The sequence below is a fragment of the Semicossyphus pulcher genome, unplaced genomic scaffold (assembly GCF_022749685.1).
Source record: "Semicossyphus pulcher isolate SPU_LCO1_2020_fin unplaced genomic scaffold, fSemPul1.0.p SCAF_24, whole genome shotgun sequence".
NCBI classification, from domain to species: domain Eukaryota; kingdom Metazoa; phylum Chordata; class Actinopteri; order Labriformes; family Labridae; genus Semicossyphus; species Semicossyphus pulcher.
Window position 1 is genome coordinate 13,602,255 of NW_027211698.1, and position 26,854 is coordinate 13,629,108.

The 26,854-nt window shown below is 43.7% G+C and overlaps 1 protein-coding gene across 1 annotated transcript; it reads left to right on the forward strand.

Annotated features, from left to right (window-relative positions):
- LOC138603447 (collagen alpha-1(XVIII) chain-like) lies at positions 1-25,326 on the forward strand. Its single transcript, XM_069675232.1, has 42 exons — positions 1-498; positions 11,138-11,679; positions 12,582-12,662; positions 12,742-12,801; positions 13,161-13,236; positions 14,886-15,037; positions 15,121-15,138; positions 15,231-15,437; positions 15,510-15,536; positions 15,608-15,670; positions 15,752-15,835; positions 15,920-15,970; positions 16,042-16,173; positions 16,251-16,304; positions 16,445-16,489; positions 16,604-16,666; positions 16,966-17,097; positions 17,222-17,278; positions 17,365-17,391; positions 17,553-17,651; positions 17,741-17,776; positions 18,765-18,848; positions 18,987-19,019; positions 19,131-19,160; positions 19,255-19,314; positions 19,428-19,505; positions 19,662-19,697; positions 19,786-19,839; positions 19,970-20,041; positions 20,131-20,196; positions 20,557-20,587; positions 21,176-21,229; positions 21,324-21,355; positions 21,440-21,559; positions 21,638-21,785; positions 21,882-21,946; positions 22,048-22,176; positions 22,267-22,299; positions 22,381-22,905; positions 23,947-24,144; positions 24,262-24,371; positions 24,456-25,326. The coding sequence occupies exons 1-42, from the start codon at positions 156-158 to the stop codon at positions 24,667-24,669; spliced, it is 4,521 nt and encodes a 1,506-aa protein (XP_069531333.1). The 5' UTR covers positions 1-155; the 3' UTR covers positions 24,670-25,326.
- The last annotated feature ends 1,528 nt before the right edge of the window (positions 25,327-26,854 follow it).

The following is a 26,854-nucleotide window of genomic DNA, read 5'->3' on the forward strand; positions in this document are numbered from 1 at the left end:
GTGAGCAGAGTTTTTATGTCTCTGTTTCCATTCACTGGATGCTCAGTGGCCCTTGAACAGCTTGGATTTAACTGTTGACCGGCTGGCTAACAGGTGGAAGCAGTGAGAGCACTGTGCGTGCAGGGCTTGGAGGACTGTTGCAAAGAGCCAGCAGCATGTTGAGGATGCAGACGTTGTTGCTCGTCCTGGTGCTCTGCGCCGGGAGCTTGGAGGCCTGGTTCTGGCCCTTAGCTTCAGGACCGACAACAGAGGCCCCAGCGGAGACAAACGCAACCACGGAAACGGCAACAGGAGCGAATGCCACAAAGAAAACGGAGGTGGAGGATGACGACTTGTCCGGCGTTGGGGAAGAGATCATCAGTGTGGCCACTGGAATCCGTAAGTTTGTCCAGGCGTGGGACACGACCCCGACCCCGACCCCGACTCCAACCTCGACCGCCAGGACTACTAACGGAGGCCTGACAGAGAAGGCGGAGAGCGCTAACCCTAACACGACTGGTAATACAGACGGGGAGAGGGTGGAGGTGGGGTCTGGGATTGGGGTACAGGATGTGTCTAGGTCAGGATCAGGGCTTAAGGCGGATCTTGACGTAGAATCGATGATGGTCTTGAGAGATAATACAGTTGTGGCTAGAGATTTGACTGAGAATATAAGTGATGTTTCTAAAATCAACGGGACAGTTGAGGGTCCGACGCTAACCCTCCCTGATAGTCGCACCAACGGTTCGTGTCTCCCCGTGCCTTCTGATTGGCCCGTTTGCTCCGGCAAACAGCCAAGATTTCTCTCACTGCCCAACTTTGTCAACCACACATCTGTGGAGGAGGTGGGGGCGGTCCTTCATGAGTGGGCGTGGCTCACGAGAAAGAGGTGTCACCCCGGTGCAGAGTGGTTCCTCTGCCTCCTGCTTGCGCCCAGGTGCCCTTCCCCCGCCCGGCCCCTTCACCTGCCCTGTCGCAGCTTCTGCCAGGTGCTGCAGGACAGCTGCTGGGCGTCTCTGGAGAACGGTCGTCTCCCAGTGGAGTGTCATGAGCTGCCCGAGGGAGCGCAGGAGCCCGGGCGTGCTGCGTGCGTGTCAGTTAGTAACTGGAAAGGTAACCCGGCGGGTTAGAATGTATCCTGTTTGCTGATACATTTTGAATCCGATGTCACGTCACGTGTTGTCGGTGTTTGAGCGTGGGTCTGTGTTTGTACGTCGTTTGCTTTGGTAACACACGTGTCCGAGCACATTGGTGCCGTTGTTGATATTTTTTTGCCTAATTAATAGTTGATTTTTCATGTTTTACCCACTTTTAATGCAAACTCAAGAACTAACAGTTGACCACCAAAGCAGCAGAACCAGTCTTTCTAATTCAGCATCATTCTTCTTCCTTGTCAAAATCTGGTGCCTACATTACCCACAATGTAACTGGACTGCTTAAAGTTCAATCACAGATTCAGGTGTTTTACGTTTGTAGCATCTACAGCGTAAGGGTTTGGAACCGCTAGCTTCTGGCAGAGATGAGTAGCGGCTACAGAAGCCTGTAAGCAAACTTCTGTCTGGCTCCACACCTCCAGATGACACTGACTCAAGTGACATCGCTTGAGGCAGTTACACGTAGCTTTCTCTAAAGCCGGGATAAAAAGTTAAACCCCCCAATTAAGTATACTTAAAGTATTGAGAATTTGCAGTGAATGTGTTAAAACATGTAAAAACCAGCCGTGTTGTCGCTCGTGTTGTCGTGTCGCTTTCGTGTCGGTTTGTTCAGCACGAACGCATGATGCAACAAAACACCTGAGTGCGCATCATCGTCCCAGGCTGCATGCCGCCTCCATGTGATTGTCTTGTCAGCTGCGCAGTGCAGAACTGCATCTGCAAAAACGCCCTTTTTGAGTGATTCGTCAGCAACAGCAACGTCACAGGTTCTTTGACGTTAGCAAGATGATAACGTGCACACAAGTCAGTTCTGGTTGCATCAAACACTTGAAATATCTTTATACATTGAGTCAAAGGTTTCCAAGTCTATTTATGTTTAGACAAGTGTAACAAATACTCATGTTATACACCCTTCAGGAGCTTGTAAACCATCCAGACAGGAAATGCTCCAGAGGCCCCGTGTGCTGCCTTCGAGTGAGCTCCTCTCTCAGGGGTTAACTCTGTTACATAACTGTCTTTATCGTACGTTTTCCCACAGGAATATTTCATGTAAATGTCCTGGCAGAAAGTTTTGTTACTTTCCATATGGTGCAGAAAGGTTCTTGTTTGGATAACCTTTGACCTCGGACATATTTAAGGCAGAATTTGGAAGCGCAGATAAGAGTGTTGAGCGAGCTCAGCGACCTCCGCTCCTTTATGGGATCGTGCTTATTTTTCATTGAATGTTCATGTTAAAGAAGAAGTAAAATTGGCTTCCTTAATGGACATGCTTTACATTTTACTGCTGCACTTGCAGAACAGCATGTATAACGCCTGTTCTTGTCATTAGCTTGTATTTATTGGGTGTTAAACACCTGCAACAGCCACATTTCATCACCCCAACACACCCAGCAATAACAGACAGAAAGAGGGAGAACTGGGATGTTTAAGCCAACAATTCTTGACTCAAACAACGTGCAATTTATTCTGTATGAAGAGCTGCAAAGAAAATCAACTTAACAGACATTTAATTTAATGTTTTAGGTGATTTTGCAAGCAGAAAACGCCAAATATTTGCAGGTTCGAGCTTCCTAAATGTGAAAATAATCTGCAGATTAGTCGATGCTGAAATTTAATTGTCTTTATCATCTTTTCTTTTGCTTGTATTGACGACAGAATTGGATGTTTCCTGCACGCTGCACAAGTCATGTGGATTAATAACCACTCCATTCCTCCCGCCACATCCCACTCATGCATGCCGGTCACGCATTTCATCCCCGGGTTATCTCCTCGTCATCACAATTTTCTGATCAGCTGTTGTGAAATGTTTGTGCGGATTTCGCGAGCGGATGATGTGTGAGCTCCCAGGCTCACAGAGAAGGAAACAACAGGCCGTTTGTGGAGGGGGGAGGACGGGGCTGTGGATGGCATTTATGACAGCGGCTGTGGGTGGGAAAACGGTCTGCTCCGGAGAGAGAGAGAGAGAGAGAGAGAGCGTGGCGATTGTGCGCTCCGTTTGGGAGAAAGGGCAGCGGTGTCGCGGTGAGAGACAAGCGAGCCTTGTGACTCAAGGCGGCTCGAAGTCTCTGCCAGGGGTCAGAGGGCACAGCCAGTCGCCCACCCTCTGAAACCAGTCACACTTGATGGGTGGTAATCAAGTGCTCGACAGACCATTAGAGGATGAGCAGAGACAGAGAGAGGAGGCTTTTATTCCAGCGGGGAATTACCCGCTGCGTAGGGGAAAGTTTGTCGCAGTCAGGACACAGTGTTCTTCTAAAACAGTTTAAAGCTGCATGTTGGGCCAATTTAACATCATGCAGCATTAATCAGATGCGTGCTCGTCTGTCTGAAATTAGCGGATTAGCTTTTCTTTCCAAGTCAGCAGCAGCAGAAGTGGAAAACAGGAAGTCACTGATTTAACAGAAAAATCTGTCAACCAGTCACACGTTTTTTTCTGCTCTGATACAAAGAGTCAGTTAGCCTAGCTTCGCAAAAAGACTGGAATCAGGGGGAAACAGCTAGCTTGGCCTTACACCAATACGCCAAAGAGCACCTTTAAAGTGAAATTGTTTGATCGGCATGAACACCAAAGTGTAAACGCAACATTTTCTGGTGTTAGAAGGGAACTATTTCTTGGAGCGTCCCGCGTGGAGCGTTATTTTCACTGTGATGTTTCCAGGCAACGAGCAGAGACATCAGCAAGGAACAAGGCTAGCTGTTTTCAGTCTTGCATGCTAAGCTATGCTAAGTAGCTGCTGGCTCTAGCTTCATGTTTAACCTCCTGACATGAGAGTGGCATCAGTCTTCTTGTCAGACACTCGGGGCCTTTTCTGCATTTATAGTGTCGGAAACGGGGGAAGAGAGTGGGGACGACATGCTTTACTTTCAGCCCAGCCACCACCCCAGCATCCACCTGCAGGCTCCGGCTGAGGGGGCTTTAAGATATTATCTCATCACTCCTCAAATTGTGCGTGTAAAATAAATCTGCGAGGGGTGATGAGGTCGGAGCCTCGACTCCAAACACAAGCTGTGTTCTGCTGCTGCAATAAACATTTCAAACTGTTACAGAGGGTGAGTTTCCAGGTGCGTAGGAGAGGAATAAGCCCATCAAAAATTGCAAGCAAACTGAGTCCCCAAACGACATGAAACTAGGCTTAAAAATCTTTGGTTTCCATCAGTATCTTAAGCCACAAAGGGACCAGATGATTAAGATAAGTAGCAGTGAGAATGTGAAGCTGCAGTAGAAGGTCGGACTAGAAAAAAAACAGTATTTTTATAGGATCCAATGATTGAAAAAAAGGACATAAAAGTAAATATGCACGTTTAAGACAAGCTGCTGATGGATGATACCTGTTGCAACCCACATTCCTCCACATTGCCCAATTTATTCTTGCAGTTAAAACATTTAATCCGGACTGAATCCAAGAACAACACTCTTTCAAAATAAAAGTCGTCTGAAGCCTCCTCACAGATCCTCCATCAGTCAGCTCTAACTGCCTCTCGGCTCTCGGCTTATTCAAACATGGATTAAATCTGTCGCAGCTGCTTCGCCTCCGTTTGAAGTGATGAGACTCCAGTTGGTCCGGTCCCAGGAGGTTAGGCCTGCAGCTGGTGGCGTTAATGGTTGAACCCACCGGTTTGATTGGCAGTCGGGGTCACTCGTTAGTGTGTGAGTTGAAGTCTCTCATTCACACTGGAGGATTTTCTTAGCTTGTTTTATTGTGAAAACCTTCATGAACTGCATAAATAACTTCAGCACCATTAGACTATTACTTTAGCGCTTTATGGCAGCGCTCACTTCTCCTAATAAGGTCTGCAGCTTTCAGATGGAGGTAAAATAAGCTCTGGTTGAGGCATATTTGGAAAATGGTGTAACGCTATTTAATCTTTTGCTCTCAATTACAGAAGATTGCAGAGACAGAATAGAAGTCAGACGTTGTTTTGGTGTTAAAATAGACGAGGAATGAGTTTAGATTTTGGGCATTTAAGGATGAAGTGAGCTGCAGAGAAGTTTTTCTTCTATTAAAGCAAAAGTCCTTCGTTTTTTGGCTTTGTTTTGTAAGATTACGTGCACTTTTATATTTAGATTTATAGTATATGTGACATTTCTTGTGTAATTTAATCACTCTGCTCTCAGATGCATCTAAAACTAATTTATGCAGCATTTTCAAGTTACTTTCTCCAGCACAACAAAAATCATCTCTGTTTCCTCCTTTGTTTTGCGGTCTGAAAGGAGTTATGATCCTTTGCACAACGTTTCTGCGACTGGTTTCACTCAGCTTGCACTCGAGCCTCTTTCATGTTTTAAGTGGATCTGGTCTCACATCAACTCTAATGGACGAAACGACGGTTTAATGTCTGCTCAAAGTGTAATTCTGCCCAGATTCGGTTCTAATCAAGATAATAAGGATATGTTTGGGGGGCCGGTTGAGCTCGGCTCTTAAATTGTGCATCCTAATACAGAGGCGTTAGTCCTCGATGCGGCGGCCCCGGGTTTGACTCCCATCCTTGGCCTTTTTGTTGCGTGTTAAGCCAACTCCATTTCCCCCTGTTTCCAACACTGCCCACTGTCCTAACTCTCTAAATAATAATAATAGGTTCAAACCCCGGTTTGGGCAAGGTGGGCCCTTCTGTGCAGAGTTTGCATGTTCTTCTCGTGCATGCATGGGTTCCCTCCGGGGTCTCAGGCTTCCTCCCACTGTCCAAAGACATTCTTGTTAATTGGCCATAGGTGTGGTTGAGAGTGCAAAAGGTTGTCTGTCTCTATGTGTCAGCCCTGTGATTGACTGGCGACCAGTCCAGGGTGTAACCCCGCCCTTCGCCCAACGACAGCTGGGATAGGCTCCAGCCCCCCGCGACCCTGAACAGGATAAGCGGTCTAGATAATGGATGGATGGATCCAGGTTAAATTAAGCAAATTGGTTGCAAAAGTTAAGTTACCTTTGTACATGATGCATGTGGCAACTTAAGTACAACTAAACTTAAGCCTCCTATAAGCCTTATACCTTATAATTAGACTTCCTTCTTTGCTCTTGTCATAATTATGCCAAACAGTTAACACACAAGGGTTGTAACAGACTGCTTGCATTTATATTTTTGTAAGGCCGGTCTCGCAATGTAATCAGACTGTTTCAGGGTTGCTCTGCCGCTGGAGGCTCTTGGTGTTGGTGGGAATGATCTGCTTTAGAACTAAAAGAGTCTGCAGTGACTTCAAGGGCAAGACGCAGCTTGTTCCCCTTAACATTTAACTGAAACCACAACTTACATTAATCGGTTACTGTTGTTGCTTCAACCTGACCCACATGTAAGATCTGAGCCCCGATTTACCGAAATCCAGCCCACCTGTTTGCTACTAAATCTCGCACGCCATTCACCGGACAAAAACCTCGCTCGCAATGTTAATTTGCAGCATCTGATGGATGCATCAAAAATGGTGGAAATAAACCAGACAGATCCTTTGTTCTGAGTCATCACTTCCTGCACATGCAACAGTATTTAAAAGCCAATTGACATCAGATCTTCGTTTTGAGTCGCCCTTCTCCTACAATGACATTTCAGCCTGTTTCAGCTGGCATGTCTTGTCCGTGCAGGCTTCTGGGACTGATTCTGTTCTTCATCCTATTAGAGTCCCTCATGGTCCACTTTCCCATGGACATCTGACACGCATTTCCTTCCTCCGCCTCAGCCTCCATCTGTCCGTCTGCCTGCTTCTCTCTTCCCAGTACAACAGGCATCGAGTTTCTCCGGGGTTAACTGTTGGAAAATCCTCCGGAACAGAATACAAGAAGTCATTTTTTCATTTCAGATGCCCTCAGGGCTGAGAAACATCGCTGAATGTTGTTCTTTCATGTAATCCGTCGTGTTAGCATGAAGGGTAACAAGCCACGAGGAGACGTCCGGGTGAAGTTCTCACGTTTATGTGTCGTGCCAGCTTCAATCTGGAGGAGGGCCAAGTTAACGAATCAGCTGATCTCTGACTTGAAGGAGTCACGTATAAAAATAACATTTCCGCTACACAAAATTACTTGTATTTTAACATGCTTTCCTGTGGATCTTTTCAAGCAAACTTGTGGATAATTTCACCTCCACAGAAATCCGAAAGTAAGACTGCATATAATTAGTCACAAGTAGACGCTGGTTTTACAATCTCACTCACAACCGACAATCATCAGGCCTTTTCCTACCAAGAAAGGGACATTGTGCAGGTGTGATGATTAAAATATCTGCTGAATCGCTCTTCAGCAGAGAATTGGATGTTGATTTTGAAGATCCATACTAGGGATGCACGATATTATCGGCACGTTATCAGTATCGGCCGATAACAGATATTGGCCAACACGCTGATATCCGCCGATATAATTAACCGATAAAATAATGGGTTGCTGCATACTTGATTAAATGCCCGACCTCGGCGCAATGTCCCCGGCGCGAAGAAGACCTGCGCGGCGCAGCGTGATGACGTCACGTGTGTCTACCTGCAGCACGAGAGAGTTCGAAGCCTAAATGTCAGAGTGATAAATAGATGTGCTAATTAGCATATTTTGTTGCGCTAAGCTAAGACATACCGGCTACAGCACACAGTATAGGACAAGTCAGTGTTTCCAGTTCGACCCCATTAAAGAATGCACTGTCTACTTGCAACCTCTTAATATTTTTGTGTTTGTTTCTTAAGAAGAACAAGTCAAAAGTTTGGACACACTTTCCCATTCACTTGTATGAGAAAATGTGTCCAAACTTTTGACTGGTAGTTTATGTATAATTTTCTGGGACCTTGAATGCATTTTTAAGAAAAATAATACGCAATTTATTTCCCTTTTTCTCTCCAAACGTTTTGTCTTGAACCATCGACACATAATCCCGATGAGCATCAACATCGTTTGCTTTGCATGCATGCTTTTCTCTTTTTTACATCATTGTAAATGTTTGGAATTTGTCCTGTTAGTCAGAAGAAGAAGAAACATTTGCATGAGCTCTGGAATTTTCTATATTTTCTGACATTTTATAGATAATAGACGCGCACAAACTGAAATGTCTCAAGATTAGCATCCCTCTTAACTCCCAGTATTAACTTAATATCATGTTTTGACCGACTAATCAGCAAACTAGCAAACCGTCTTATAATAATCAAAATAAGGTGATCTTTTTTATTTATCGTTAGAGGCTGAAATTATCCAGAATGAGTAATGATTTTCTCGGTCCTCTCCTGTATTTAGTTTCCAGCACAAACATAAGTAAGTTCAGAGTCTGAGTCCGAGATCACAGCTCTGATAAAGACGTAAAAAAAGCGTGTGCAACTGTTACATAATGGTCTTGTTACTGTATGGAAGAGAAGGCAGACATTATTCTTGTTCATGGGAGCCTTTAGCTGTGACTGAGTGGGAGAGCTGTGGCTGGACGGGACAGCTTCCAGATGTGAGTGTGTGTGTGTGTATGAAGTGAAACAGGACCTGGCTGCAGAAAAATTCACATGCTGCTCCAGATGAGAAAGTTTCCTTTTGTCATTTATCATTTCAAAAATTGAATTCTGCACATAATCAGGCCCACCTGACGTGTGCAGCAGCTGCAGCAGCTGTGTCGCTCTGAGATTAACTAATAGCAGGTGCCCTCAGTGGGAAGTTGACCACCCGGCGTGTCCCGCTAGAGGTCCAATTGGACGAAATCCCACAAGATCCAGGCTTAGCTGTATCTGCTGCGCACTTTGAGACAACATAACACACCATTCATGCAACAAGGACTGTGTATAGTGAGTGTTTGTGTGTGAGAGCATGTGTTTAATATTACTAACTGCCATGTTGGGTTGCCGAGTGCAGATGTGCTGATGGTTATGAGCTGGTTGTCCCACTGATAACTTCCATGGCAGAGAGCTGGTCAACATGTTAACTGTTCCTCTCAGCAGGTGGAAAGGTATGCTAAACAAGAGCTAACAGCCAAAAGAAAGATGCTATATCCTGTTAAATTAATAATTTTATACCTAAAAGCAAATTAAATAGTTAGAAATATGTGACAATTTAAGCTAACTTATTTCTGCTAGTGTGTTTCCATTAAGAATTAGCTCCAAGCTAACTACTGTTTCATTGAGACTGTCTAAGAAGTGGTACTGTTATAAACTAAGAAGTAAGACATTGAAATAAGTACGTTTTTTTTTACTACATCTTGTTGAGTTAACACTAAAAGAATAATATTCTTTGGAAAATAAGACGTTTTTAGCCATGCTAGCTCAAGATATGACAATAACAGGTCAATATGTTAGCATCACGATTAGCATGCTGACTCTAGCGTTTAGCCTAAAACACAGCTGTACCTAGAGCTGCTAGCTTGGCTCTAAACACTTACTCTTGGTTATTTATTTGTCACTATATATCTAAAACTACCTACAAAACATTTGACATGGATTATATTAGTTATCTTGTGTCAAAAACTACACTTTGGTACTTACTACTTGGTACTAATATATCTTAAGTTAGCCAAAACTAACATTAGCCAACTTAAGCTAGCAATCATACCAACTCAGGAATAATTTTTGATAGATTTATGGCTATAGTTTATTTATTTATATCTACATAAAATACATTTAAAATTATATCATACATTATACAATATTATAATATTGTTTATCTTGGTTTTAAACCTTATTTTGCTTTGTTACATTCATCAGTTTATCAAACATTAGCTAACGTTAGCCATCGTAAGCTATTGTTTAATAACGTGTTGAATTATGCATTAGAGTCTTTGATTTCTTATGAATCATTTACTTGCATTAATTAATAATCATTTAACCTTTATAAGCAAAAGTGTTAAAAATGTGCTTCTTCTGAAACAGAGATTTTCTGCTTGTCTTTGTCGCATGTTGCTGCAAATTTAAGGCTTCTGGAATTAATTCACCAATAAGTAAAAATGTTGAGATATAAGGGTCACATTGATGCTGCTAATTAACAAAGATGCTACTTGTTAGCTGGCGTTCATTCTGCAGGCATCAAGCTGCTCTTTGTCAGAGTTACAGTTTGCTTTCTTTGACTGAACACTCAAGAAACCTTGGGAATCCCCCACGACCTCTGACCTTGGTGACCCTATAATACACAGATTTTACTTTTTAGTACTGTCATGAATCTGGGGTTGACAGGCCATCCTCTGGAGACACTGAGTGCTAGTGTCCGCCAGGCCAAATCTGTTTCTCCCTTGTGATATGGATTTATGAGAATATAATCATTGGTCATAAAGCGGTTGCTCTTTTCTCTTTAGGCTATTTTAATCTATGGGAACTGAAATATCAGCAGTTTTTCCATTAGTTTAACCTCTCATCTCACAGACACAGGAATCCAACATCAGAAGTAATCTGAAAGGATGAGCTTACCCACATTGTTTTAAAAGATTCATTACAGCATTTCTTTTATAAACCATTAATTATGTTGTAGTTTGGAATAACTGATCTCTTAATCTTTTAACCTTGAATGATGTTAAACTCACAGGATGTAGTTGTGTGAATTAAAAAAGGATCCGTGGTTTGCTCTTTGACCTGGAGGGTCGATGTGGTTTAGGGTTTGTTGTTGCAGAGACACTTGAGTTGCAACTAATTAAAAGCCTGAGTCTTTTGTGCATCCTGATCTTGCATTTTAACAAGTTTTTTGTCTTGCAAACTGTTAAAAGAGTCTTAACTTTTAAATGTTATTCTCTGTTTCTGTGTTTTAACACAGTCTGTCTTTGGAACTCATGCTGCCTTCAAGTACACCGTTTACTGCAGTTCTTTGGGGGGAAATAACCGCAGAATAAGTCCTTTATTTAACCTGGTTTTATTTATGTAGAGGGTTTATTTGGGTAACAGGCAAATTTCTTTTGTGCTGTGGTGGCAAATTGAAACGTAGAAAATCCAGATGTATCTCTACATCTTGGGTTGAACAATAACTCAACATTTCTGGCTACTGTTTTTACTCATGCACACTTAATTTCTGTATTTACTGCAGCACTTGAAGGCAGCACTTTTCAAATCTTCAGCTTCCTGACTCATAATCTTCTCTCCCCTCTTGCAGAAGAGAGCGGCGTCTCTTTGCTCCAGCTGATCGGAGACCCTCCGCCAGATGAGATCACCAGGGTCTACGGGCCGTGGGGTGGGGCCTCCTACGTCTTCACCCCAGGCGCCGTGTCGGGCCAGCCGGCTCTGGCCCACGTCCCCAACCCTTTCCACCGCCACTTCTCCCTCATCTTCCACCTCAAACCCTCCTCCCCCGCCGCCTCTGTCCTCTTCTCCATCACTGACGGGCCGCAGAAGCTCATGTACATTGGCGTCAAGCTCAGCGCGGTGCGGTCCCAGCGTCAGAAGGTGCAGTTCTTCTACACCGAGCCCGACTCGGAGGCTTCGTACGAAGCGGCCAGCTTCGAAGTGCCGAGCATGGTGGAAACATGGACACGCTTCTCGCTGGCCATCTTCGAGGATCAGGTGACTTTCTACCAGGGCTGTGACTCCGAGCCGCAGGTGGTGAAGTTCGAGCGTTCGCCGGATCCCATGGAGCTCGACACGGGGGCCGGGATCTTTGTGGGGCAGGCAGGAGGAGCCGATGGTGACAAGTTCCAGGTAAAGCTTGAATATCAAGGTGCAAATAAGGTGTTAAATCAAATGCTCAGTATGCATTTTGTTAATTAAAGATTACCAAATGAAATGCATACAAACAACAATCACTATGCAAATCATAATCACCACAAAAAGCATCTGTGGGTTTTCAAAATGCTTCAGCTGTCTGCAAAAAAGCTGTAACAGTGTAACAGCAACACAACTCTTGCTGGCCAGTGTTAAAATGTTAAAAGAAGCACTCTCTAAGTTTTATAGTGATGCACCTTTTTTACAGTCTAGCATCTGGAAGAGAAGTCAATTTTCTAACCATAAACTCCAGGGTACCATCAGAGGAAATGCTCAAGTGCTGAAGAGATGTTTGCTCATCACATTTCTGAGACAAATGAGCGAAAAACAGCCATGAATCCTCCTCCGAATGTCACCCAGGGGACCCTGAAACGTCAGAGTAATACACTGTGTGCTAAAAGTGCAGGTGTGTGTGATGTCTCCCTGTGGCACCTCACAGCGGCAGGTTCTTGTTGGGGTCAGAGGCGACCGGAAGGGCAGACTAAAGCCTCCTTATTCTTATAAATCTTTTACTTGACCCGCCTCTAACCTTTGACCTCTGGCCTGTAGCTTGCACTCTGCCAGTGACCCGAGTGACCACATGTGATGGTCAGGGAAAAGTTTCTGTCCTGAGCTGCAAATCCAGGATTTTTCTGCCAAAATATTCCCCAAAAAAACTCCTTAAAGGGTTAAAATTCATTTTTTAGGAAGAATTTTCTCTCTTTTCCAGCATCATGAAGTCCACCCCGACTCTGAAGTATTTTCTGTCATATTTTCAACGTATTTGGAGATTTTAGCCGAAGCTAATATCATGACTGATTGAGTTTGGCCATCACAGTATGTATGTGTGTTTGTTTTAGGGTGAGATCGCGGACCTGAGACTGGTGGGAAACCCTCGATCAGCCGAGCGCTTGTGTGATGACGAGGACGACTCCGACGCTGTGAGTATCATTCTTTAAGAAACTTTTTATTTAAAAGTGTCTGAATGTGAATTTTGTGTAACGTCTTTCTGTCTCGCAGGCGTCTGGTGACTTTGGCAGCGGTGAGGGCGACAGACGACAGACAGGAAGCACTGTGAAGGTCAATACACTCATTACCAGTTTATTTCAAATTAGAGCGCACTTTGTTTTTTAAACTCCACCCAGGATGAACGATTCAATCCTCAAATGGTTTGCAAAGAAACATTAGCTGCATGAGAATAAACAGCCTGGATTAGCTAACCTACATTAAGGCCCAAAGTAGTGCTCATACTTAAATTACATGATGTTATTTGTCAGCATTTATATTGGCTGCTGCAGAAACCTTTGTGCAAAAAACTAGCAATGTGGCATGCAACCTTTTGGTGAATTTCCGGTGAACTTGATGCATGAGTTGTTTGCAGTGCCTGGGTGTGATTGCTGTAGATGTTTTAAACCTAATATATTCTGTTTTGTTTCCAGACCACCCCTCCTTCCCTCCGCCCCGTCCCTGAACCCCCTCTGACGTCCTCAAAAGGAAGCAGAGTCAAAGAAACAGGTAAAAGCTCCGTCACTGCTGCAATAAACAGACTGCAGGGGGAGAAAAAAAGTGTAATGGAAGTTTTTAAACACACAGGAGCTGCTGCCAAAGAGACGTCCCATAGAATGACTTGTCTTTTATGCAGAAATATGTGCATTAGGGCGCTTGTCTGGGCCTGAAAGCGAGGGTAGTTTTCCTGCAGGGTTTCAGCAGGCCCGTGTGGTTTAAGAGTCTCTAGCTCCCCCTTGTGGTTAGTTAAAGAAGTGGAGCATGTTTTGGTTTCATGCTGTTATTTAAGCATGAATAAGTGTCAAATAAAGAAAAATAAATCTACTTTTAGCTTTTAAAGTTGTTCTAAAAGAGTCACTTCTGTCTTCTATGACTAAAAATAAACAAGCGAACACATTTCCTGCTCTGCAAGATGTCACGTGCAGGCCTCATGCAGCCGGTTAAGTCTGTGTTGAATATCAGATTCCAGGTTTCGGCAGGAGTCTGTGGACCAGAGCCGGTCTGGACAACCCGGCCCGAGAGGTTCGTAGTGCAGATTAAGATTAGGATTATGTTCTGATCAATGAGGCCATCCTATCAGAGTATAGAATGAGCGTCGGGTGTCCAGCTGCTGTGGTTTCCTATTGTGTTTTGAGCATGTTTAAAAGACAACATGACTTTTACTGTTGGGTCTGGTTTGTGGTCATTTCACCACCTGGATTTTGATGACCTTTGAACCTCATTGCTGCAGCAGATATCGTGCTGACATGGCACATATTCCTAAATCATTGTGTGTTTTTAATCAAATTATCACAGCAAACATGGGGCTGTGTTTTAGTCCAGGACATGAGGTGTAAAAACTACAAACATGGCGGCAGTTCTGGCTCATACAGCATCAAATAATGTGATTCAAAAATTCAAAATTAATAATCATTTTTCTCACTTTTGTCCCTTAAAGCATGTAAAGTTTTAGCATTCAGGTCGTTCTGTCCTTTTTAAACAAACATACGAGTATTATTATTATTATTACATTTAAAAATCCATGAATTATATAAATATAATGTATTAAAAATGTACAATACGTTCATATTTTAAGCTAATAAGAGACTTGCAGAGGCTGATGAATTACTGGAGAGGATTCAGCCACGAGGGAAAGTGATGCTGCAGCGCCCTCTGCAGGACGGACGCACACGCTGCCTCCTCCGACCTTTATGTTTCTATCAGCTCCACTAGGGGGCGATAGCCCACTTTGAGTCCACTTCACATATTCTTTAATTTAAAGTTACTAGTTTGAGGTTTGCATTTGGTCTCTTTTAATTGTAATATTTGCTGTTTGATGATTTATTCTTCTTCATAAATATGCAGCTCTGCATTTTGCAGCTGTGGGTTTCATGGTGATGGTGGTGGTTGCGATGTTTTTGGTGATTTGCTGATCATAACTACATCAGTTGGACCTAATTTTTTATTGCACACAGTTATGATGTATTTATATATGTTTCTTATTTTGCCCTATGTATTACTGTGATTTTAGCAGTTTATATATTTATTTTCTGAACATTTCATGCTTAGAAGCTCATATCACAGAGGCTGTGTGGTAGCATGTGGGTCGGTTTTTTCTTTTTTCATTGTTTGGTTTTCTTCAGAAACGTTCAAATAATAATAATCGCCTCATGCGACAGGTCCGTCAGGTCCCGGCGGGGCTAAAGGGGACAAAGGAGACCGAGGAGAGAAAGGCATGAGGGGGGACACAGGACCCGTCGGACCGAAGGGAGAGTCCGGCTCCAGCTTTAGCTCCGGTTCCTCCTCTGGCGGTGGAGAACGAGGACAGAAGGTAGAACATCACTCTGTGTCTCTGTGTGCATGAATGTGTCATCAGCTGCTTTAGATGCTTATTCTTTCTGTGCTTTATTTCAGGGAGACAAGGGTGTAAAGGTACGTTCACTTACTCTGTTTGATTAGAGGAGTCAATCAATCAAAACGTTAAAATACATTCGAGGCTTTTAAACACTTATTTTCCTCACCAGGGAAACTCCGGCTTCGGATACTCCGGCAACAAAGGAGATCGTGGGGCTCCGGGGCCTCCCGGGCTCCCCGGTCCTCCCGGCCCTGCAGCTGAGGTGGTTCGACTCGGGGACGGTTCTGTTGTGCAGCAGACGTCTGGACCCTCCGGGCCGGCAGGACCACCCGGGGCAGATGGGGCTCCAGGGTCTGCAGGAACTGACGGAGAGCCTGTGAGTGCAGAGAGACTTATATATTTATATATTTCATATTAAGGTCACTCACTGATTGTTTTTATCTTTCAGGGTGATCCAGGAGAGGATGGAAAAACTGTAAGTGTCTTTGCTTTATTTACACGTTTAAAATTGACTCTTTAATGACGTCCGTTTGCTCGTGTTTCCAGGGTCCTGCTGGGCCGCCAGGTTTCCCAGGAACTCCAGGAAGTGCTGGATCCAAAGGCCAAAAGGTTTCTGTGGATAAGGACAGATGTGTTCATTAAACTACTTCACCATTATTTATTCATCCTGACGATATATGATGCTTCCAGGGTGAGCTTGGAGAGGGTCAGCCAGGACCCAGAGGCCCACCAGGTCTTCCAGGACCTCCTGGACCAGGCACCGGGGACCGCCCAGTACGTCCACACTTCACAGACTCGAACATATTCATTGATTGAAAGCATTCGTGTCACTGTATTGATTCATTTATGTTTTAACAGACGTTCTTCGACATGGAGGGCTCAGGATATCCAGACTTGGACAGAGTCCGGGTATGTTCATAGTTTAACATTTAAACTTTAAAATGTTACGATTTATGATGACTTTGCGTTTTGTCATTCAGGGTACCCGGGGTCCTCCGGGCCCACCAGGACCTCCCGGCCCTCCTGGGACTTCAGTTGCACTGGGAGCAAACGGTCCCATAGCTTTCGGACCTCCTGGACCACCTGGACAGGACGGAGTCCCTGGTCTACCGGTGAGTACGTCTTTGTGACTGTTATTGATGAATGTTTTATTTTCAGTCTGATGGTTTATGCATACGTGTTGTTTCAGGGCCCTCCTGGTCCTCCTGGTGCCCCGGGTCGATCGGGATCCAGTGGAGAGAAGGTGACGATGAACATGTGGAGTAGAACTTGTCACAGATTACTTATGAAACATGTGTCTCTCGTTTAGCTGGTATTTTCCTCATAAGCAGGAAAGCTGTTGTGATGTTCACGCTGCTCTGTGTCGATGTTTCTCGTCTCCAGGGCGACAGTGGTGAGCTCGGGCTTCCAGGAGCAGCTGGAGAAAAGGTGAGTTCGCTCAAAAGATTTTCAATCAAACGTTTTCTTCTGTTTTGAAATTTCAAATTTGTGGCGGGAGTATCCGGATAGACTCTGTCCTCCATGTTTGTTGCCTTCCTCTAGCAAGACTCGCAGGACTCCAACCCTTTCACCAGCTTCTTCTCTTACTTTGCTCCATCCTCTACGGTGTGTAGTGGGCACAGGTACTGGGGGGGGTCTCTGCTTTGGTGATTTCTTTCCCCTTCTCCCAAGACTTCCAGTCCAGTTTCTAATCCACATCCTTCATGCTCGGTTTCCTCACCCTTCAGTAGTACGAGTTTCATCTTACTGTATAACTTCGCTCTGTTTAACCTCTCATCTTTTGTAGCATCACCCCTCCTCCTCTCTTCCTCTGTTGCTGATGCATTAACAGGAGTGGCTAACAGTCCTTCTTTAATACTTCATTCACTAAACAAGCTCATTTAATAATTTTCCTTCCACCTCAGGGCGCTCAGGGTGACGCAGGAAGTTCAGGGACACCAGGGCAGACTGGGCTCGCAGGGCTTCCAGGTCCCATGGGACCAGTTGGACCCCCTGGACCACCGGGGCCACCTGGGCCACCGTACCGCACTGGTTTTGTGAGTAGAAGTTAAACATACAAGTGCATGCGCACAACTTTAACAGGTCTTGTTGTTATAAAACTTTCACAAATGTGTCTAAAGAACGCCATTACGAGTTCCCTCTACTTTTCTGTCCTCACAGGGGAACGAGGCTGGATTCGAGGGATCCAATGGCCTGCCCGGCCCACCTGGACCACAGGTACCCAGTCCTCCATACATGAGATCCCTGATCTTCTACTTACAGCTGATTTCCGTCCTCATGTTTTCCTGTTGCCTCTCTTCCAGGGTCCTCCTGGTATAGCAGGTCTACCTGTAAGTACCACAGACCGTGTGTGGCTTTGTGTTGTTTGAATAACACACAGTTGTTCCATCTCTTTATCTACATTTCTCTTTGTTTAAACAGAAATATGGCTGTAAATATAGCTATATTTTAACCACTGAGTGTTGGTATAAGTTATGTTTATGACTTCCAGGGTAAACCAGGTTTACCGGGCAGCCATGGAAACAAAGGATCAGAGGGAGCAAGAGGATCTCCTGGTATTTCGGGTCTCGATGGGTTCATTGGACGCCCGGTAGGAGGCCAGATGAACTCTGGGATTTGTTGCTGAGTTGCTTTCGCTTGTTTTCTTTGCTATAAAAACTGTGTTTGTTCATTTTTTAGGGTGAAAAGGGAGAAAGAGGACAGAGAGGAGACGCGGTGAGTCATGTGCAGAACATGTAAAACATAAACCTTAATATATGCTCTTATATTTACACATTTTAAGCTGTAATGTAATATGTAAAATCATCCTCTGGGAACCTTGAATACCTGTACACAATTTAAAGGCAGTTCATGAATTACTTTTCTAGATATTTCACTCAAAACTACAAGTATTGTAGCACAAGAGGAAGAATCAGGAGGTCAGCAAAGTCAGAGGGCTTCATCCTCTGGGGACCACGAATAAATGTAAAACATGTCCTAGCAACTAATGCAATCGCTTTTGAGATGTTTAACTAAAAAAACTTTCAATCTGAACCTTTTGGGGGTCTGGGAGAAAGGTCAAGGGGTCATCAAAGTCAGAGGGATTCATCCTCTGGGGATCATGAATGTGTGTACAACATTTCATGACAAACTATTTTACAGTTTTTGTGATGTTTCAAGTAAAAAACACAAACTGAGGCTGCTGATGAGGCAAGAGGAAGAGTCACTCTTGGGACCACAAATCCCCAGAGGATGAACAACATGTCTGTGCAACTAATTAAGTTGTTTTGACAATTCTTAACCTATGGGGCACTAGGAGAAAAGTCAAGTGGTCATTAAAGTCAGCAGGATTCAACCTCTGGGGATCATGAATGCCTGTACAACATGTCATAGCAATAAATGTAATAGTTTTGGAGATATTAACTCAAAACCTGGAATTTGAACCTTACTGTGGTGCAGTCAAAAGGTCAGGGGGTCAATAAAGTCTGCAGGATTCATCCTCTTGGGACAACGAATGTAAATGTCCCAGCAACTAATTCAATCGTTTTGAGATATTTAACTTCAAATCTCTGCCACTGAAAAGTCGAGGGGTCATCAAAACCAGAGGGATACATCCTCTGGGGATCCTGAATGTCCCTACCATATATTCAGATCTACTTTGTACAAGAGAGACTCTTTCCTCAATCTAAACGTTACTATTGGAGGATGCTCATTTGTGTTTCAGGGTCTTCCAGGAAGAGACGGCGGGCCCCCTGGACCTCCAGGACCACCGGGACCTCCAGGGCAGGTCACTCGTCAGACAACAGACGTGAGTCGTAGAGACACCGAACACGCCTGCCTTTTAATTCACACTGAGTTAGTGCTCGAGTCACTCATGTTCACTAACATGCACTGCCTGCTGAATGTTTACCTCCACACTAACTGACCTAACTTTGTCTTGCTGTAGTATAATGACGTATATTGGAACGAAGGGTGGCAGGTGAGTCATCCCCTAACTTAGCTCAGCATAAACCGCACTAAGCTTTAGATGTTTAACACTTTTAGACGACGTGTTCTTTTTCTCTAAGTGTTTTCATTCTATCTTCTACAGGGAGGAGTTCCAGGGCGTGCAGGATTCCCCGTATGTACCTCTTTCATTATCGCACAGTTCAGCTTGGACAAGTCTGATCGACGTGAGAAGAAAGGAAGTCAGTGTATTTTGTGTTTTTATTTAGGGGCCCTCAGGACCAAAAGGAGACAAAGGAGACTCCGGTCCTCCAGGATATGCACCTAAAGTAAGAAAATCCTCATTTTCATTCAGTCGTCTCGCATAACAGACGCTAAAAGATGCGTGTTGGAGGTATTTTTGTGCAGCATTGTACAGTTCTTCTTCTTTTGTTGTGTTCAGGGACAGAAAGGCGAGCCAGGTGTCATCATGGGGCCTGATGGGACACCTCTGTACCTCGGCGGCCTTGCAGGACAGCCGGTGACAAAACTTGATGCATAACCAGAGCATGCTATTTCTGCACCTCTCTAACATGCTTATACTTTTATACATGCAGCACTTAAAGCATCCAGACTTCTATTGATTGAAGTGAAGGGATTTTCAGTGTTTACAGTGTGCATGTGTGTTTATTTTCAGGGCGATAGCGGACCCCCTGGCCCTGAAGGACCTCCAGTGCGTACCACATTGTTATTTAACACATTCTGAGTGTCTTGATAATAAAACACAAGCAGGAAAAATCACATCATTGTCATACTTCCAGGGTCCATATGGTCCTGGAGGCCAGAAGGGAGAGATCGGGCTTCCAGGTAGACCGGTAAGTCTGTTTAAATACATCATAACAAGTCCAAACTTGTACCAGGATTCCCCTTAGTGTTACATTTATACACAAAGAAGCTTGTTAATATTTCATCATGATTCTGAATGCTGTGCGTGTTTGACTGTAGGGTCGGCCGGGGCTGAACGGCGCCAGAGGAGAGAAGGGAGATTCAGGCACTGGGTCTGGATATAGTTACCCTGTGAGTATTTCTGTTCGTAACTTCAGCCCAAATTTCTTCTGAGCGTCAACAGTCAACTCACACTGATCAATATTTGTCGTGTTAACCAGGGTCCTCCAGGTCCGCCGGGCCCACCTGGACCTCCTGGGCCTTCTGTTCCCTTCGACAGACAAGGAGTGAGTCAGACGTAGAACATGTGCTCTGGTGTTGTTGTTGTGTTTCCTTACATGTGCATTCAGGATATCTATTAGTTAATCTTATACCAGTCCATTGAATAATAAAAAGACTGTTTTGCATTCATTTAAATCATATTTAAATTAAAAACTGCCCCAAAAAATGGATTTAAAACTATTTTCCGAGTAGTTCTGGTCGTTTTAAGCTATAAAAACGTGAATATATATATATACAAATTTCTATTTCAATGTGCTTTTAACCTAAAAGTACATGTGGAAAAATATTATGATATTATTAACATGTGTTAATAAGCTACTTAAATGTTGCTTCTTATAGATAAAAGTCTTTCTCTTGTATTCCAGGGATATGATGATCACTCCAGGTATTACCCAGGTAAATTCACTTCATACAGCATTTCATGTGACATGCGTGAAAGAAATGATTAAAAGAATAGTTTCCTGATTTAAGAAATACAATTATTTACTTTCCTACAGAGAGTTAAATGAGCCCCTTAATGAACATAAAGACAGAACACAAGTCTTCATGCTAAGCTAAGCTAAGCTAACTAGCTGCTGGCTCCAGCAACAGATTGGACACAGAGATTTGAAAGTGGTGTCAATCTTCTTATCAACCGGTTACTGTGAAGCTGTCAATATATTCCTGTTAAAGGTGAAACTATTGGTGTTTAACTTAAAGGAGCAGTTCTGCCCTGCAAGAAGCCGCTGTCAGTCAAAGCTGGCGTTCTCTGTAATCGATAAAATATTTGAAATTGGCGCCATAGCTGTGGGGAAAGTCGTACAAACAGCTCGTGGTTTCGCCCATTCTACATTCCTACAACACCCAGCGTGCATTGCGCCCCTCCCTCTGAAAGGAACGGCCCAGCGAGACCATAATGCCATTAGCTCCCCATAATAGCATGATAGGAGGTTGAAAATCGGTGAACTGGCCCTTTAATACTTTTTCGCTCTTCCTTGTTTGCAGCTACTAAAGGAGATAAAGGCGACCGTGGACCACCTGGGACGCTTGATATTCCAGGTAGCACCACCTGATCTGTGCACATACATGAAGAAGAAATCTAAAGTAGGAACTAGGAACAAATTTAAAAGCCGTGTTTTTGTTTCCGATCCAGGTTTCGAGTCCTTAGATATTTACACTTTGAGGGTAAGTCTTGAGACTCTCTACAACATTATAGTTTGTTTTTATTGTTGACACAGCTCTGATGTCACTTCATGTTTATGTGTCCAGAATGAGATGAAAGGTGAAACAGGAAGTCCCGGCTATAAAGGTGAGAAAGGAGAACCAGGAGGAGGACATTATGACCCGCGTTATGGAGGGAGTGGATACCCCGGAGCACCTGGACCACCTGTAAGACCTCACTCGTTAAGTTTTTAAATATCTTTATAAGTCACAATCTAAATGCTTTTCTGTCCTGAAACCAAACAGGGCCCACAAGGTGACTCCATCGTTGGCCCACCTGGTCCTCAGGGGCCACCGGGTCAACCAGGAAGAGGCTACGATGGGCAGCCTGGACCACCAGGGCCGCCTGGACCTCCAGGAGCATCCTTACCTGGAGCTTACAGGGGCACGCAGAGTGAGTGACAATCACTAAAACACGATATATTCAAGATGAATCCTGTTGTCAGTGTGTTTCGAGCTTATGTGCCCCCCCCCCCCCTTTGTATGACAGCTATCAACATTCCTGGACCACCCGGACCACCTGGAGCACCTGGACTACCTGGACACTCCTCAGGGGTGAGAAAGAGTGTCAACTTTTTCTGCTTTACTTCCCTATTATCTTATAATCTATCATAAACTACTACGACTGTTATCAGAGAGTGTGTTTCTGTTTGCAGGTGACCGTGTTGAGGTCTTATGACACCATGACAGCCACCGCCAGAAGACAACCTGAGGGCTCGCTGGTTTACCTTTTAGATCAAACAGATCTGTACCTACGGGTCCGAGATGGAGTTCGACAAGTCCAGGTAAAATAATCACCTTTCTCACGATGATAATTCAGCAGGAAAGACGTAAAAGTTCCTCCTGATAATATTTACGTGTCTTTGTTTCTTCAGCTCGGGGGCTACATCGCCTTGCCCAATGTGGATGTGAGTATTTTCTTCTTCTTTCTCTCCATCAGATCGTATAATTTACCTTTTTTTAAAACATGTCGTACTTATTATTTTCAGGGTAACGAGGTTGCAGCTGTGGAGCCCCCACCAATCATCCCCTACTCCCACGACCACCACACACACACAGACACCTCCGCACACGACGGCCAAAGGCAACCAGAAAGCCCGGTCCACCCTGACTCTGGGCATCATTCACAGCCAGACCCGCACCACCCGTCACATCCAGACCCTCGATACCCAACCCACCATGACCCCCGATACCCAATCCACCCTGATCCCCGATACCCAACCCACCCTGATCCCCGATACCCAACCCTACCTGACCCACGATACTCAACCCACCCTGACCCTCCACAACAGCCTGACACAAGATACCAGCCGGATCCGCGATTCCCTGCACCCACTGATCCCAGGTTTCCCAGTTATGCAGACCGGGTAAATCAACCAGACGGGAGGTTTTCTGTTCATACGACCCAGGGTCGGCCCGTGTACCCGGACGCTCACTACCCGGTCACTCCTCAGCGTAGACCAGCTCCTCCTGAGCCCCAGAATCCAGTCCACCATCATAATTCAGGTCCAGGGGTAAGAGAGGCCATTTTTAAACCATCATACTTACATCTTTCATACACCTACATCTATATTTAACTTACTATGATTTTTGGTGTATTTGAAGCTCTCCTGTTATTGCTGAGTATATTTTACTTTAGTTGAATATTTCTTTTTTCTAATGTTTGTAAATCTACTGTGCAATGCCGGGATAACCTGCTGCTGTAATACAATCATTTTCCCATTTTTGGGTCAACAAAATTCATCTTTTTACTCTCTAACTATTTGGCTAACTAGCTAACTTTAAGCTAACTATCTGGCTATTTATCGAGTTGTCTATCAATCGAGCTAAATTTTAAGCTATTTATCTAGGTATCTATCTAGCTAACTATCTGGCTATTTATCAAGCTACCTGGCTACCTTTCTCACAAACTATAGCTAACCTTTAGCTTACTATCTATCAAGCTATCTAGCTAACATTGTGGCTATTTATAAAGCTATCTGGTTACCTTTCTTGATAAATATCTTACTATCTTAAAATATAGCTAACCTTTAGCTAACGATCTGGCTAACTTTCTAGCGAAAGATCTAGCTAATTATCTAACTAACCTTTCGCTAACTATCTAGCTATCTATCGAGCTATCAGTCGAGCTATCTAGGTAACCATCTCGCTATCTATTTAGTTATCTATGTAGCTATGTAGCTATCTGGGTAACTTACTACAGTATCTAGTTATCTATTTGGCTATCTAGCTAACTTTATAGATTTCTTAATAGTTATCTAGCTAATTGTCTAGATATCTGTCTCGCGATTTATCCAATTTCCAAGCTAACTATCTAGCTAACTATGCAACTATCTAGCTAACTATCTAGCTATCTATCAACTATCCAGCTAACTATCTAGCAAACTTTCGAGCTATCTGTTTCGAGATTTATTTAACTTCCTAACCATCTCGCTGTCTACCCAGCTATCCAGCAATGATACTAACTATTTAGCTAACTTTCCAGCTAACTACCTTAATCCATCTCTTCGAGCAAAGTGTTTCTGTTGAGCACAATTCTGGGCTTGTTTCCACAGCTCCACCTGATCGCCCTGAACGTCCCTCAGACCGGCTTCATGCGGGGAATCCGCGGCGCAGACTACATGTGCTTCACTCAGGCTCAGGCCGTCGGAATGAAGGGAACTTTCCGGGCCTTCCTGTCCGCCAAACTCCAAGATCTCCACAGCATCGTCCGCAAAGCTGATAGAGACCGTTTGCCAATAGTCAACCTGAAGGTAACAAACTGAAGGAAGGAAGGAGTTAAAATATTGTCATATGTTTACAAGTTATCAATTTAACAAAAGTAGTTTTCACCACACTTCTGTACTAATTATTTTCTTATTAATTGTCAGGACGAGGTTCTGTTTGACAACTGGGACGCCATCTTTAATGATGGCAGGATGAAGGACAACGTGCCGATCTACTCCTTCGATGGAAAAGACGTTATGAGTGACAGCACATGGTGAGCAATAAATCATAACCTAAAGATATAAATAATCTCTAAAAATAAGCTTTATAAAAATCAAATATTTCTGTTTGATTCCAGGCTGGAGAAGATGATGTGGCATGGGTCGACCAGCGCCGGGCAGCGGCACATCGACAGCTTCTGCGAGACGTGGCGTGTGGGCGAGCGGGCGCTGACCGGCATGGCGTCGCCGCTGCACGGTGGCAGCCTGCTCCAGCAGAGCTCCAGCAGCTGCTCCAGCTCCTACGTGGTGCTGTGTGTGGAGAACAGCTACGTCGACCAGGCCAAGAGATAGACACACACACAAACACACACACACACACACACAGTGGACAAAGTAAGCCATGATCTGTCCACACACACTTTTCTATCTGTGCACCGCGTGTGGTGCTTTGTAAATATGTTTTTTCTTATGAATAATGAGTTTATGTTTGTTAGCCCCTCATATATGGTGCTATACAGGATTATCCCACAAGATGAACCTAAGTTACGCTCAGGTGACAGTCAGTAACAAACCCTCCAGCAGCCATGTTGGTTTCACACCTTTATAAGGCAACAGTGGCTTTAAAAAGGCTGCAAACATAAATGGTTAATTTCATTGATGTTGTCAGCTAGCAGCTGCTCTAATGCTAATCTAAACATTGAATTTAGCATGCTTGATGCTCGTAGTTAAGATATCTGTCTCTGAGATATCTGCCTCATAACTTGCATTTCACTTGCAAGGACCACACCGTCAGCAGGATATGACTTAACAATTTATTGATCAATGAGATTGATGATAATGATGCTTGGGCATGGAGAGGTCGGAGTTCTTGCGGTTAGCGTTTTGGGGGATCCGCCGTAGCACCCAGGCACGACAAACCCCCTCAGGGCCCGACGGATAGGAGGACAGAAAGAAACAGAGAAAGAGAAGGGATGGGAGGGAGGGGTGCAGGATACGAGAGCGAAAGAGGAGGGTTAGGTTGGAATTCATGGGAATGCCAGAAGAGGTGTGGTTCTGCTCAAAAGCATCATAAAGAATTTGTGTTTTTAATCCGGCTTCTTCATTCATAGAAAGTAGTTTCAATCCAAAGTAACAAGGACAAAGATTCTGGATTCTTTCTTTAAGCATCTTTGTTTTCAAATTAAATAATAATTGCTATTTTATGGACTTTTCGTAACATTTGGACGAACTAAACCGTGTCCTTTAATGCACGATAAAAGTTTTAACTCTTTTCATAATCAAAGATGAAATTAAAGCTGTAAATGACAAATTTTCCCTCATGTACGACAGAATTAACCGTTTATATATTTAAACATATTCAAGGACGTGTGATTCCTAGTTATTCTGTCCAGAAGAAGATATGCACGCTCTGACTGTGACTACAGCATAATGTTGATACATCAGAGGCACAAATCGGGGCTGATTGTAGAAAGTCTAATCATGTGACTTTAGATTGCGGTCTCTGGAGAGATTTATCACCCATTAGCTAGAGAAACTAAATGTATCTCAGCGAGGGATATACCACTGTGATCATAAACTACAACCAAATACAAATAGTCCGCTTTTAAGTGTTCAACCAAAAAACTGTCACGATAAGAATATTACCAGACCAAATGTGCGACTCAATAACCTGAAAAGCAGTGTCAGTAATGGTTTTAACAAAGTTTGCTTTGCCTTCAGTAACACATTTACTTCTTAAAGTATTTATCAGTTCCAGAGTGCAAACTGAAAGCTTCTTCTCTCTGAGTATGGTTCATTTTTCATCCCATTTCAGCATCCAAACACAAGTTATCGTACGTGAAGTGTGTGTTCTCTCTTACACTGATGTTACCTGTAACCCGAAGCACTTCTTGGTTAAAAGCCTTTTATTTTAGATTATGCTACTGTCTTTCTTGGGAAGATATTTTCAAATCATATTTTTAGCAATAACTAAGGGATATTTATTTTTTATAAACTGTGTTTTTTCTACTTCAGCTATAACGCGTGATAATAACGTTTCCAAATATATCCAGCGAATGTGCAACACCTTTACAAAACTTAATTTCTGTACAGGTATCTGAAAAGGATTCAGCCATAAGTGTTTGTCCATGCACTGTTGCTTTTTATTTGTTTGTTGCTTTTTATTCTACAACAGTAAATGCACTGCAGCTAGCTTACAGCGGAGAGGATAAACACTGGTGTAAAACTAAAGTGGAGAATAGAGATTAATTCAGCAGTGCCAAATTTATGTTAACGTTTGCAGGTTTTTTATCTGTTATTCTCCTTGTTTAAGCAACTTTGTGAATTGCTGCAACTCATTGAATAAACCAGTGTGGAAATTGTGAGTTACGTTCTCGGGTGTTGTTTGTAGCTTTTCTTACAGTCATTCTGTATCATGACTACTACATTTGAACCATTAAAAGTGTGCCGAATTTGCCGTTAGTACTTCCAGTTTGCAGAGTAACCACTGATGTACAGAAAACTGTCACTCACACTAAAGAAAACATAAAAATGTGAT